Below are 12,628 nucleotides of genomic sequence, written 5' to 3' on the forward strand. Positions count from 1 at the left end.
TGTGTGTGTGTGTGCCAGGGTGTGTGTGTGTGTGCCGGGGTGTGCGTGTGCACGTGTGCTGGGGGGGTGTGTGTGTGTGTCGGGGTGTGTGTGTGCCGGGGTGTGCGTGTGCACGTGTGCCGGGGTGTGCGTGTGCGTGTGTGCCGGGGTGTGTGTGTGCGTGTGTGCCGGGGTGTGCGTGTGCGTGTGTGCCGGGGTGTGCGCGTGTGTGCCGGGGTGTGTGTGTGCATGTGTGTGTGCGTGTCTGTGTGCGTGTGTGCCGGGGTGTGTGTGTGCATGTGTGTGTGTGTGCATGTGTGCTGGGGTGTGTGTGTGCATGTGTGTGTGCGTGTGTGTGTGTGTGTGTGCCGGGGTGTGTGTGTGCGTGTGTGCCGGGGTGTGTGTGTGTGTGCCGGGGTGTGTGTGTGTGTGTGTGCCGGGGTGTGTGTGTGTGTGTGCCGGGGTGTGTGTGTGCGTGTGTGCCGGGGTGTGTGTGTGTGTGTGTGTGCTGGGGTGTGTGTGTGCGTGTGTGCTGGGGTGTGTGTGTGCGCGTGTGTGCTGGGGTGTGTGTGTGTGTGTGTGTATTGGAAGATGACCACGGAGCGTGTCTGCGTGAACTAGGATGAGCGTGCATGCTGCACCCTGTCAGGGGACTGGGCGTGAGGTGCTGGGGAGGGCGGGCTGACCGCACACCCTGGGAGGGCCGGGCCCTGAGAAGCTTTCCGAGATGACAGGGCAGAAGTGGGCTGGGGAGGAGGAAGGCTCCGTGGGCGGGACTGGAGTGCCTCTGGTTTTGTTGTCTCTCACGCTGTTTCCAGAACAAATGTGTGCCCTCAGCAAGGATGCTGGTTCTTCAGAGGCGTCAGCACAGGCAGCCGGCACCCCACTTCCCTCCCAGAAATCCCCCACGCCTTCTAGCTGGTGCAGGAGCAGGGCGATCTCCTGTTACCCCTGCCCTGCTGCCGTCAGTTGGCCACCCGCCCCGCCACCTTAAGGAGGGGCAGAGTCAGGGACCAGCCCCGAAGGGGTGGCTCACCCCAGCTTCACTTCCCCCAGCCCTCCTCAGGCAGCCACTGTGCAGGCTTTGGCAGCGGGGGTCACACACTCCAGCCGGGAGGCCAAAGCTGCCTGCAGGTCAGTGCTGCCCACTGCCCTAGGGGCCTCCCAGTGGGGCAGGGGCGTGATGGGGGTTCTCAGAGCGGGGTGAGGCCGTGATGGGGTCTCAGGGCGGGGTGAGGCCGTGATGGGGTCTCAGGGTGGGGTGAGGCTGTGATGGGGTCTCAGCGGGGTGAGGCTGTGATGGGGTCTCAGGTGGGCTTGGGCTGTTGGGGGTCTCAGGTGTGGCTGAGGCTGATGAAGACTCGGAGCCTGTGTGTGGGTAGCAGCTTGTTGGAGTGTGGGATGTGACATCTAAAAACAAGAATAAATACCCCCGTGCTGTGGCCCTCAGGTGAGCGGCTACTTTGGTGAACTTGTGTCACTCACAGCCCCATCCTGGGTCTGGGGTGTGCTGTGTGGGGCCCAGGCCCAGTGGGGTGTGCTGTGTGGGGCCCAGGCCCAGTGGGGTGTGCGGTGTGGGGCCCAGGCCCAGTGGGTTGTGCGGTGTGGGGCCCAGGCCCAGAGGGTCACAGGTACGGGGCACTCTTTGGTGCCTGGGCCACAGGGATCTGCACCCCCACTCCGTGCCCCCACGTCTTCAGCAGTGGTTGGGTCCTGTGCTCCCAATCCCAGGCCAACCAGGTACTCAGGGGTCTGGGTGGGTCCCTGGTCCAGACAGTGGGAAGGGCTGGCGAGGGGCTCCAGTGTGGCTGGATGCCTGTCTACGGCCAGCTTTCTCTCCTGGATTGCTCAGTGCAGAATCAAAGGGCACTTTTCTGCTTTTGTGTGCAGAAGCCGAGGCTGACCTTGTCATCAGAAGGGGAAGCGGGGCCTCCTACGTGTACTGCTGGGCCCCTTCCCATTGCCCCAGCTTCCCAGATCCCTCCCCATGGCTGCCAAGGGGTTGTCAGGTCACACATACCCAGGGCTGTAACTTGCCTACTAGCCTCAGAGCGGGGTGAGGCCGTGATGGGGTCTCAGGGCGGGGTCTCCTGGGCAGGAAGCGGAAAGCCTCCTGGGCAGGAAGAGGAAAGGCCCTATCCCCATGGTCCCCGGCAGTGGGAGCTCCCTGAGGCTGATGGTGTTGGTGTCTGTTGAGGAAGACCAGGCCTGAGGATCTGAGGCAGGAGGCCAGCTACGGTCCGCAGCCTGGACGGATTCCTGTGTGGGGCTGGGGCAGTAGGTAGGCATCTGTGCTGGCCATGTTAGCTCCCGGGGCCCCATGCCGTCGGGGCTAAAACCTGGGCCTTGATTTCCTGAACTTTTTTGGGAGGCACCCCGGGGCAAGACAAGGACCCATGAACAGGGCACTTCTTCAAAGCCTACGTACACCTTGAAACTCTTGCAACATTTGCATTTTTCTCCCGAATAGTCCAGTGTTTGTTTTATTATAAATGGGAAAATTTAAATATTGTAGTTAGACTTTTTTTCTTCTTCTTATAGACAAGGTTTCACTCTGTCTCCTAAGGCTGGTGTGCAGTGGTGCCAGCATAGCTCACTGCAGCCTCGACCTCCTGGGCTCAAGCGACCTTCCTGCCTCAGCCTCCCGAGTAGCTGGAACTACAGGCACGCGTCACCAGTCCAGCTAATTATTATTATTATTATTATTATTATTATTATTTGGTAGAGACGGGGTGTCCCTATGATACCCAGGTTGTTCTTAAACTTCTGGCCTCAAGTGATCCTCCTGTCTCAGTCTCCCGAAGTGTTAGGATTACAGGCGTGAGCCACTGTGCCTGGTCTGCAGTTAAACATTCCCCCACAGCCACACTGAGGCTAGTAGGCAAGTTACAGCCCTGGGTATGTGTGACCTGACAACCCCTTGGCAGCCATGGGGAGGGATCTGGGAAGCTGGGGCAACGGGAAGGGGCCCAGGCCTACGAGCTCTCGTGTCCTCACCTCCCACCAGGCAGGGTTCCAGGCTACTCAAGATGAGGCAGCGAAGGAATCGCCCTCTAGCCATGCAGGCCCCTCCCCTCGCCAGGTCTGCACCCCGCCAAAGCTGGCCCTGGACTTTTGGTGGATTTGAGAGCTCAGGTGGGGAGAGTAGGAGGTCAGTCGCACGGAGCCCTCCCCAACGCACAGCGCCTGCCCAGCTCAGGTACCTCTGAGATGTAAATTCTGAGCAGGTTCTGGGATCTCCTGGTCCCCAGCGGGGGCTGCGGCAGGAGCACAGGACCGACAGGAAGGGAAGATCCCAGCGGTTGGTTCCAGTGGGTTCTGGGGATGTCCTCGGAACCTGGCCTTGCTCAGGGTCCCTACAAAGATCCCTGGAAGCAGGGCAAGGTGTTGCTCATGAATCAGAGAGAAAGCAAGCAGGACCCTCAAGAAGGGAGGAGAGATCCTCGGGCGCGCAGCGATTCGCACTCGGGGGAGGGGCTCCTGAAACTTGGAAGTCAGCAAATGCCCACCGTACTTCACTGGGGGTGGGGACTAAGGAGACGGAATGAAGTCAGAGGGCAGGATGTTTCTGTTTTTGGCTGAAACGTGTGCCCTGTATCCCTCATGGACTGGGGACCTGGAGTTCCCGGGGGCCACCGTGGGGGAAAGGCATCCCCAGCAGCTGCAGTCACGGGGTTTGGGCGCTCTCCCATCTCCTGATTTGGGGGAACTTGTGTGCTCCTCTAGGCAGAGGGAGGAGCAAGGCCGTTCGCTGTGGACTGAGTCCTTCCCACCTTCCATACCAGCCCAGCAGGAAGCCACTGAGGGATGCCCCACAGGACAGCCTGGTGGTAGGGGGAGAGTCTTCTCCCACCCCCACCCCTCCAGGATCTTCCTGGACCCACTGAGGAACCTGGGCAGTAGGACGTGTGGCTGTGAGTCCCGGATTCTGGGCGCTCGCCAGCAGCTCCGTCTCACACCTGCCTGTGTGCAACACCAGCACCCCTTATGATAAGGGAACGAGTTTGCCCAGCTGCAGGGGTGGCCGAGTCAGGATGACTCCAGCCCGTGTCCGGGACACCAGACTCTGCCCAAGTTCATCCGGGGCTGATCTCAGCCTTCCTGGACTATGTTGTGGAGGGTGATGGGGACAGTGAGAGGCTGGCATGGACAGCGGAGAGGTGGCTTTGTGAGTGGTCCTGATAGTGATTGAGAGGAGGATACTCAGTTCCACCCCTGGGCGGCCCCTGAGCAGCACAGCCAGGGCCTGGAGGGGCAGGGCTGCCCTCATGGGCTCTGACCCCTGGGAGCTCAAAGGGTGGACCCCATATCCCAAATGTGGGACTGGAATGAGGACTCAGGCTGATCCAGGCAGGACCTCCAGAGTTCAGGACTGGGTGGTGAGCTCACAGGGAGGGAGGGGCAGGCCAGAGTCCCAGCTGTCCTGGACTCTGCTGTGGGGAAGGGCCGATGCAGGTGTGGAGTCAAATGTGGGCACCTCCTGCAGCCAGGTCCCGGGAGGGGTGGAGGGGCCACCCTGGGCTTTGTCTGGGAGCCTGGTCTTCCCATCCTTAGACTGACAGGTGCTGCTGCCTCTGACCCTCCCCGCTGAGAGCTGTGTGCTGGGCGAGGCTGGCCCATCCTTAGACTGACAGGTGCTGCTGCCTCTGAGCCTCCCTGCTGAGAGCTGTGTGCTGGGCGAGGCTGGCAGCCTTTGTTCCCTGTCCAGGATTTGCACTCTGGAGGGGTAGGGATTGCTGGGTTGGGGACTGGAGGGGACGTGGAGCTCCTTCTGCCTCCCTTCCTGCCCCATGACAGCAGGCAGGTCCCAGGAGAGAAGGGCTCAGGAGATAGGAAGAGGATCCGTCCGGGGGTTAGACCTCGAGGGTGACTTGGAGTTCTTTACGGCATCCATGCTTTCTTTGAGGAGTTTTGTGTTTGTGGATGTGAGGCCGAGGTGGACGGAGTGGGGGCAGTGCCTCGCTCCTCCCGCTCGCCCTCTGCTGACCTCCAGCTCCCTCTGCAATCCCAGGACCATGAACGGCACCTACAACACCTGTGGCTCCAGCGACCTCACCTGGCCCCCGGCGATCAAGCTGGGCTTCTACGCCTACTTGGGCATCCTGCTGGTGCTGGGCCTGCTGCTCAACAGCCTGGCGCTCTGGGTGTTCTGCTGCCGCATGCAGCGGTGGACGGAGACCCGCATCTACATGACCAACCTGGCGGTGGCCGACCTCTGCCTGCTGTGTGCCTTGCCCTTCGTGCTGCACTCCCTGCAGGACACCTCGGACACGCCACTGTGCCAGCTCTCCCAAGGCATCTACCTGACCAACAGGTACATGAGCATCAGCCTGGTCACGGCCATTGCCGTGGACCGCTACGTGGCCGTGCGGCACCCCCTGCGCGCCCGTGGGCTGCGGTCCCCCAGGCAGGCTGCGGCCGTGTGTGTGGTCCTCTGGGTGCTAGTCATCGGCTCCCTGGTGGCTCGCTGGTTCCTGGGCATGCAGGAGGGTGGCTTCTGCTTCAGGAGTACCCGGCACAATTTCAGCTCCATGGCCTTCCCGCTGCTGGGATTCTACCTGCCACTGGCCGTGGTGGTCTTCTGCTCCCTGAAGGTGGTGACTGCTCTGGCCCAGAGGCCACCCATTGATGTGGGGCAGGCAGAGGCTAGCCACAAGGCTGCCCGTATGGTCTGGGCCAACCTCGTGGTGTTTGTGGTCTGCTTCCTGCCCCTGCATGTGGGGTTGACGGTGCGCCTCGCTGTGGGCTGGAACGCCTGTGCCTTCCAGGAGATGCTCCGTCGTACCCTCTTCATAACCAGCAAGCTCTCAGATGCCAACTGCTGCCTGGACGCCATCTGCTACTACTACATGGCCAAGGAGTTCCAGGAGGCGTCTGCATTGGCCGTGGCTCCCAGTGCCAAGGCCCACAAAAGCCAGGCCTCTCTGAGTGTGACCCTGGCCTAGGAGGCGTGCGGAGGGCGCTGTGGGCCAGGTCTTGGGGGCTCCGTGAGGTGCTGCCTGTCAGGGGAAGGTGGGACCAGCAGCAAGGAGCCTGGGATCAGCCCTGAACTCACTGTGAGCTCTCTTGGAGCCTTGGGTGGGCAGGGATGGCCCAGGTACCTGCTCTCTTGGGAAGAGAGAGGGACAGGGACAAGGGCAAGAGGACTGAGACCAGAGCAAGGCCAATGTCAGAGACCCCCGGGATGGGGCCTCACACTTGCCACCCCCAGAACCAGCTCACCAGGCCAAAGTGAGATCCTGCTGGTGAGGGTGCAGCCTTGAGGACACCTGCTGCCACCCCTCGGGGCTGGAATAAAACTCCCCAGTTCAGTCCTGGTGGGGCCCTCTGTGTTGCCCACTCACATGATGGGAGGCAGGGAGGGAGTACGTGGCTCAGAGGGCCAGCGGACATCTTCCAGGGACCCTTTGGGGCTCTTCACTCTGAGGCCCCCTGACACTTTCCCACCCCCATCATCTGAAGCGTGAGCAGGGGCTGTTGGAAGCTCCTGGCAGGACCGCACTAGAGGTCCCTAGCCCAGGTTTCCTTGCTCAAGGCAGAGCTTATCTCCATGTAGTGGCTGCACAGTGGTGCGAGGAGGGGCGACCAAGGTCAAGCAGGTGAGGGTGGGTTGGGGTGGGTGGCAGTGAAGGGGTGGCCAGGATCTGCCAGGGGACCCAGCCCTCTTCTCCTTCCTTCAGGGAAAGGCTGGAAACCATGTCTGGCAGGGGTAGGGCTTGGGTGCCCACCCAGGTAGAGGCGGGATGTCCTGTGGGTTTCTCACTTTCCTGTACTTCTGCATGGAGGGCATCTCGAACCCCAAGCTGGAAGGACGGGGCACTCCAGAGACCTCCTGCGAGTGTGGGCCAGCACGGCCTGGGCTCAAACCCCATCGTGTCATCCCATATTGCATGTCCACAGGCACCGCCCCACCCTGTTCCACGTTCCACAGGACTGGAGAGAGATGGCAGTCATGTTGTGGCAGGGACATGGCACAAGCATGCAGCTGATGGCATCTCACAGGACCCCAGGCTCTGGAGAGCCCATACCCAGGATAGCCCCATAAGGGCCCTGTGCCTAAAAGGGTGCATCCCAGGTGGGCCCATGCTCAGGAGGGTTCATGTCTAGGAGGCTTCTGTGCCCAGGAAGGTCCATGCCCAGGAGGGTCCGTGAGCAGGAGGGCCCCACTGTCAGGAGGGTCCTGTGCCCAGGAGAGTTCTATGCTCAAAAGGGTCCCATGTCCAGGAGGGTTCATATCCAAGGGTGTCCATACCTAGTGGGGGGTCTATGTCCAGGAGGGTCCCATGCCCGGGAGGGTCCATGCTCAGGAGGGTTTATGCCCAGGAGAGTCTATGCCCAGTAGGGCCCCATGTCCAGGAGGATCAGGTGCACAGAGGGCCCTGTGCCCAGGAGGATACATGTCCAGGAGGTTCCATGCCCAGGAGGCTCCATGTCAAGAAAGATTGATGCCTAGGAGTATTCATGTCCAGGAGTGTCCCTACCTAGGAAGGTCCATGACCAGAAGGGCCTGTGTCAAAGAGGGTTCATGCCCAGGAAGGTCCAGCCCAGGCGGGCCCATGTCCAGGAGAGGTCCATGCTGAGGCGGGTCCATGCCCAGGAGGGTTCATGTCCAGAAAGATCCATGCCTAGGAGGGTCCATACACAACAGAACCCTGTGCCCAGGAAGGACCATGTCCAGGAGAACCCCATGCCCAGGAAGGTCCATGTCCAGTAAGGGCCATGCCCATGACAGCCTCATGCCTCATGCCTAGGAAGGCCCATGCCCAGGAGGGTCCATGCCCAGGCCAGTTAATGCCCAGGAAGGTTTATGCCCAGGAGGGTTCCATGCCTAAAAGTGGCCATGCCCAGAAAGGTCCATGTCCAGAAGAGTCCATACCCAGGAGGGCTGATATGGTTAGGCTTTGTGTCCCCACCCAAATCTCGTCTTGAATTGTAATCCCTATAATAACCATAGTCCCCCTGTGTCAAGGGAGAGACCAGGTGGAGGCAATTGGATCATGGGAGCTGTTTCCCACATGCTGTGGGAATGTGGGAAATACATGTGGAAAATAATGAGTGAGTTCTCATGAGATTTGATGATTTTATAAGGGGCTCTTCCCCCTTCACTTGGCACTTCTCCTTCCTGCTGTCTTGTGAAGAAAGTTCCTTGCTTCCCCTTCAACTTCTGCTATGATTGTAAGTTTCCTGAGGCATCCCTAGCCATGCTGAACTGTGAGTCAATTAAACCTTTTTCCTTTAAAATTACCCAGTCTTGGGCAGTTCTTTATATCAGTATGAAAACAATGAAAACAGACGAATGCAGCAAATTGGTACCACAGAGAGTGGGGTGCTGCTGTAAACATACGCAAAAATGTGGAAGCAAATTTGGAACTGGGTAATAGTCAGAGGTTGGAACAGTTTGGAGGGCTCAGAAGACAGAAAGATGTGGGAAAGTATGGAACTTCCTAGAGACTTGTTGAATGGCTTTGATCAAAATGCTGATAGTGATATGGACAATGAATTCCAGGCTGAGGTGGTCTCAGATGGAGATGAGGAATTTGCTGGAAACTGGAATAAAGGTGATTCTTGCTATGCTTTAGCAAAGAGATTGGCAGCATTTTGCCCCTGCCTTAGAGATCTGTGGAACTTTGAATGTGAGAGAGATGATTTAGGGTATCTGGCAGAAATTTCTAAGCATCAAAGCATTAGAGAGTGCTCTTAAAAGCATTCAATTTTATGCATTCACAAAGAGATGATTTGGAATTGGAACTCACATTTAAAAGGGAAGCAGAGCATAAAAGTTTAGAAAATGCACATCCTGACTATGGGATAGAAAAGAAAAACCCATTTTCTGAGGAGAAATTCAAGCCAGCTTCAGAAATTTGCATAAGTAACTAGGAGTCACATGTTAATAGCATAGACAATGAGGGAAATGTCTCCACGGAATGTCAGGGGTCTTCACAGCAACCCCACCCATCACAGGCCTGGAGGCTTAGGAGGAAAAAATGGTTTTGTGGGTGGGGCCCAGGGCCTTGCTGCTTTGTGCAGTCTCAGGACTTGGTGCCCCACATCCCAGAAGTGGTTAAAAGGGGCCAATGTACAGCTTAGACCTTTGCTTCAGAAGGTGCAAGCCCCAAGCCTTGGTGGCTTACATGTGGTATTGGACCTGCAGAAGTTTGCTGCACTGGTGGAACCCTCATGTAGAACCTCTGCTAGGGCAGTGTAGAAGTGATACATGGGGTTGGAGCCCCCACACACAGTCCCCACTGGGGCACTGCCTACTGCTTGTGGAACTGTGAGAAGAAGGCCACCATCCTCCAGACCCCAGAATGGTAGATCCACTGATGACTTGAACCATGCACCTGGAAAAGCCACAGACACACAACACCAGCCTGTGAAGGCAGTTGGAAGGGATGCTGTACCCTGTGAAACAACAAAGGTGGAACTGCCCAAGGTCATGGGAGCCCACCTCTTGCATGAGCCTGACTTGGATGTGAGACATGGAGTCAAAAGAGATCATTTTGGAGCTTTAAGTTTTGACTGCCCACCTGGATTTCAGACTTGCATGGGGCCTGTGGCCCCTTCATTTTGGCCAATTTATCCCATTTGGAATGAGTATATTTACCCAATTGCCTGTACCTCCACTGTATCTAGGATGTAACTAACTTGCTTTTGATTTTACAGATTTATAGGCAGAAGGGACTTACTTTGTCTCAGATGACACTTTGGTCTTGGACTTTTGGGTTAATACTGGAATGAATTAAGACTTTGGGGGACTCTTGGGAAGGCATGACTGGTTTTGAAATGTAAAAGAGACATGAGATTTGGAAGGGGCTAGGGGTAGAATGGTGTAATTAGGCTTTGTGTCCCCACCCAAATCTCATCTTGAATTACAGTCCCCACATGTCAAGGGAGAGACCAGGTGCAGGTAACTGAATCATGGGGGCAGTCTCCCCCATGCTATTCTCATGATAGAGTTCTCATGAAATCTGACAGTTTTTTAAAGGTACTCTTTCCCATTGGCTTGGCATGTCTTCTTGCTGCCTTGTGAAGAAGGTGCCTTGCTTCCCCTTCACCTTCCACCACGATTATAAGTTTCCTGAGACCTCCCCAGCCATGCTGAACTGTGAGTCAGTTAACTCTTTCCTTTATAAACTACCCAGTCTCGGGCAGTTCTTTATAGCAGTATGAAAACAGAATAATACAGGGGCCCATGCCCAGGAGGATCCATGCCCAGGAGGGTCCATGCCTGGGGGTCCCTCCCAGGAGGGTCCATGTCCAGGGGTCCCTGCCCAGGAAGGTTCATGCCCAGGAGGACCCATGCCCAGTAAAGTCATGTTCAGGAGGGTCTATTCACAGGAGAGTTCATGCCCTGGAGGGTCCATGTCCAGGAGAGGTCTGTGCCCAGGATGGTCCATGCCAACCAAGGAGGATCAATGCCCAGGACGACCCATGCCCAGTAGGGTCTATGTCCAGGAGGATCCATACCCAGGAGGGGCCATACCCAGGAGGACCTACACCCAGGAGACCCCATGCCCAGGAGACTCCATGCCCAGTAGGGTCTATGTCCAGGAGGATCCATACCCAGGAGGGGCCATACCCAGGAGGACCTACACCCAGGAGACCCCATGCCCAGGAGACTCCATGCCCAGGAGGGTCCATACCCAGGAAAGTCCATGTCTGGGGGCCAGGAGGGCTCATGCCCACAAGGACCCATGCCCAGTAGTGTTCACAAGGGCCTATTCACAGGAGGGTCCACATACAAAAGAGCTCTGTACCCAGAAGGGCCTATGCCCAAGAGGATCCATGACCAGGAGGGTCTATGACCAGTAGATGCCAACCAAAGAGGGTCCATGCCAACCAAGAAGAGTCCATGCTCAGGAGGACCCATGCCCAGGAGTGTCCATATCCAGGAGTATCCATATCCAGGAGAACCCATTCCCAGAAGGGTCCATGCCTGGGAGGGTCCATGTCCAGGAGGTCCCATGCCCAGTACTGTCCATATCCAGGAGGACCCATGCACAGTAGAGTCCATGTCCAGGAGGGCCCAGGCCCAGGAGGGTCCTATGTCCAGGAAGACCCATATTTAGTAGGGTCCATGCCCAGGATGGTCCATGCCCAGGAGGGCCCATTCCTAGGAGGGCCCATGCCCAGGAAAGCCCATATCCAGGAGTGTTTATGCCCAGGAGGGCTTGCACTCTATAGGGCCCCGTGCTCAGGAGGGCCCATGCCCAGAAGGCCCTGTGCTCAGCTGGGCTCTACCTACTTTAATGCAACACTGTCCTGAGCTTCCTGATTTTTCAGAGGCCCTGGGTTCTTGCTTTGTGCGGCCTGCATTTCCTGTGGCCTGCAGGGGTAGCTCAGGACTGGGCAGTGTGGTCCCCATTCCAGAGGCTCTAGAGGCCTCTGTCCCCCTCCGCCTTCAGGTAGGCTAGCTCCCTGGCCCAGGCATGCCCCCAGGCTTCTGTCTGCAGCTGGAAACCCTCCTGTCCCTAACTCTGGGGCCGTTGGAGGCTTCAGGGACAAGTTGGACCCAGAACCAGCTCAGGGAGCCATGGTGCATTTGGTGGGGGCTCAGGGGGACCAGCATCCCTGGGCTCCTCCCTCTCTGTTCTCTTCCCTTCCCACAGCACCCATGGCCCTTGGCTGAGTCAGATCTTTCCAGGTCTTTGGTGATCCTCAAAGACCAAAGTCAGGAAACACCATGACCGTATCAGAGCCCACATCACTTCCTGGTACCCAGGTCCTGGGGGTCTGCCCCTGCCACTGTGCACGCATTGAGTCCTGGCTCATTCCAGGGGCTCCCTCTCCCCACCTCCCCACAACCATCCACATGTAACGAGGGGGTCTTGAAAACCGCACACCTGGCTCCCGGGCCTGGCTGTGTCCAGCCCTGCGGCATGGCCTGTGGTCATGGCACCAGCCTCTCCCCGCCCTCCCCTTTCTGTTCCTGCATTCACCACCACAGGGCACGCTGCCTAGCCAGGACCAGGCTTGCTGCCGCCCCACCCACAAGGAGCTCGCCTCAGCCCGACGAAGCCTCTTAGGCTGCCCTCTGCTTGGAAGGCCTCCCTACGGGGCTCCCTGCTCCTCTCCCCCTCCTCAGGGGCCTGAGCCCTCAGTTGCCCTCTGCAGAGGCCATGCTCAGCCTGCCCATGACTCTCCCCAAACCCCAGACCTGCATGGGGGGGGGGGATCAGGTCACACCATTCTGGAAAGGCCCAAGAAGGTGACCAACAGTTACCAGTGGAGCAGGGATGGGGGATGCACCTGTGTGAGAATAAGGGCAGCCTACTTGGGCTTGCACCCTCTCCTCTCTCCATCCTGCCCCCACTGCCCCAGTGCAGTGCCCTCCTGTGTTATGGGAACCCTTGGAATGGGTCCCGGCCCTGCCACTGGCCCCATATCTCCTATTCAAGGCTTCCTCAGGACTCTTACATCTGCCCTGGTCCTCCAGACCTGCCCCCACGGCCCCAAAACACCTCCTGCTGTCACCAAAACCCAGCTTTTCTGGGGCCCACCCTGTGGCTTTGTCCAGGGCACAGCCAAGCAGATAGTTTCCATGTCCCTGACTTCTACCACCCTGGCCCTCTGGGATTTTCATTTCCAAGAGATGGAGAAGTCCATGGAACAATCCCCACCTCAGGATGGATTCCTTAGAAGCTGAACA

At 58.1% G+C, this 12,628-nt stretch overlaps 1 protein-coding gene across 1 annotated transcript; it reads left to right on the forward strand.

The window, feature by feature from the left end:
- The first annotated feature begins 456 nt into the window (after positions 1-456).
- On the forward strand, positions 457-9,176 carry GPR35 (G protein-coupled receptor 35). The gene is made up of 2 exons (XM_007966914.3): positions 457-1,113; positions 4,991-9,176. The coding sequence occupies exon 2, from the start codon at positions 4,995-4,997 to the stop codon at positions 5,922-5,924; it is 930 nt and encodes a 309-aa protein (XP_007965105.1). The 5' UTR covers positions 457-1,113; positions 4,991-4,994; the 3' UTR covers positions 5,925-9,176.
- Positions 9,177-12,628: the final 3,452 nt, after the last annotated feature.

Source organism: Chlorocebus sabaeus, chromosome 10, assembly GCF_047675955.1.
Source record: "Chlorocebus sabaeus isolate Y175 chromosome 10, mChlSab1.0.hap1, whole genome shotgun sequence".
Lineage (NCBI taxonomy): Eukaryota > Metazoa > Chordata > Mammalia > Primates > Cercopithecidae > Chlorocebus > Chlorocebus sabaeus.

Coding starts and splice junctions, on each gene's coding strand:
- GPR35 (XM_007966914.3), top strand. CDS start 4,995: ATGAACGGCACCTACAACACCTGTGGCTCCAGCGACCTCACCTGGCCC.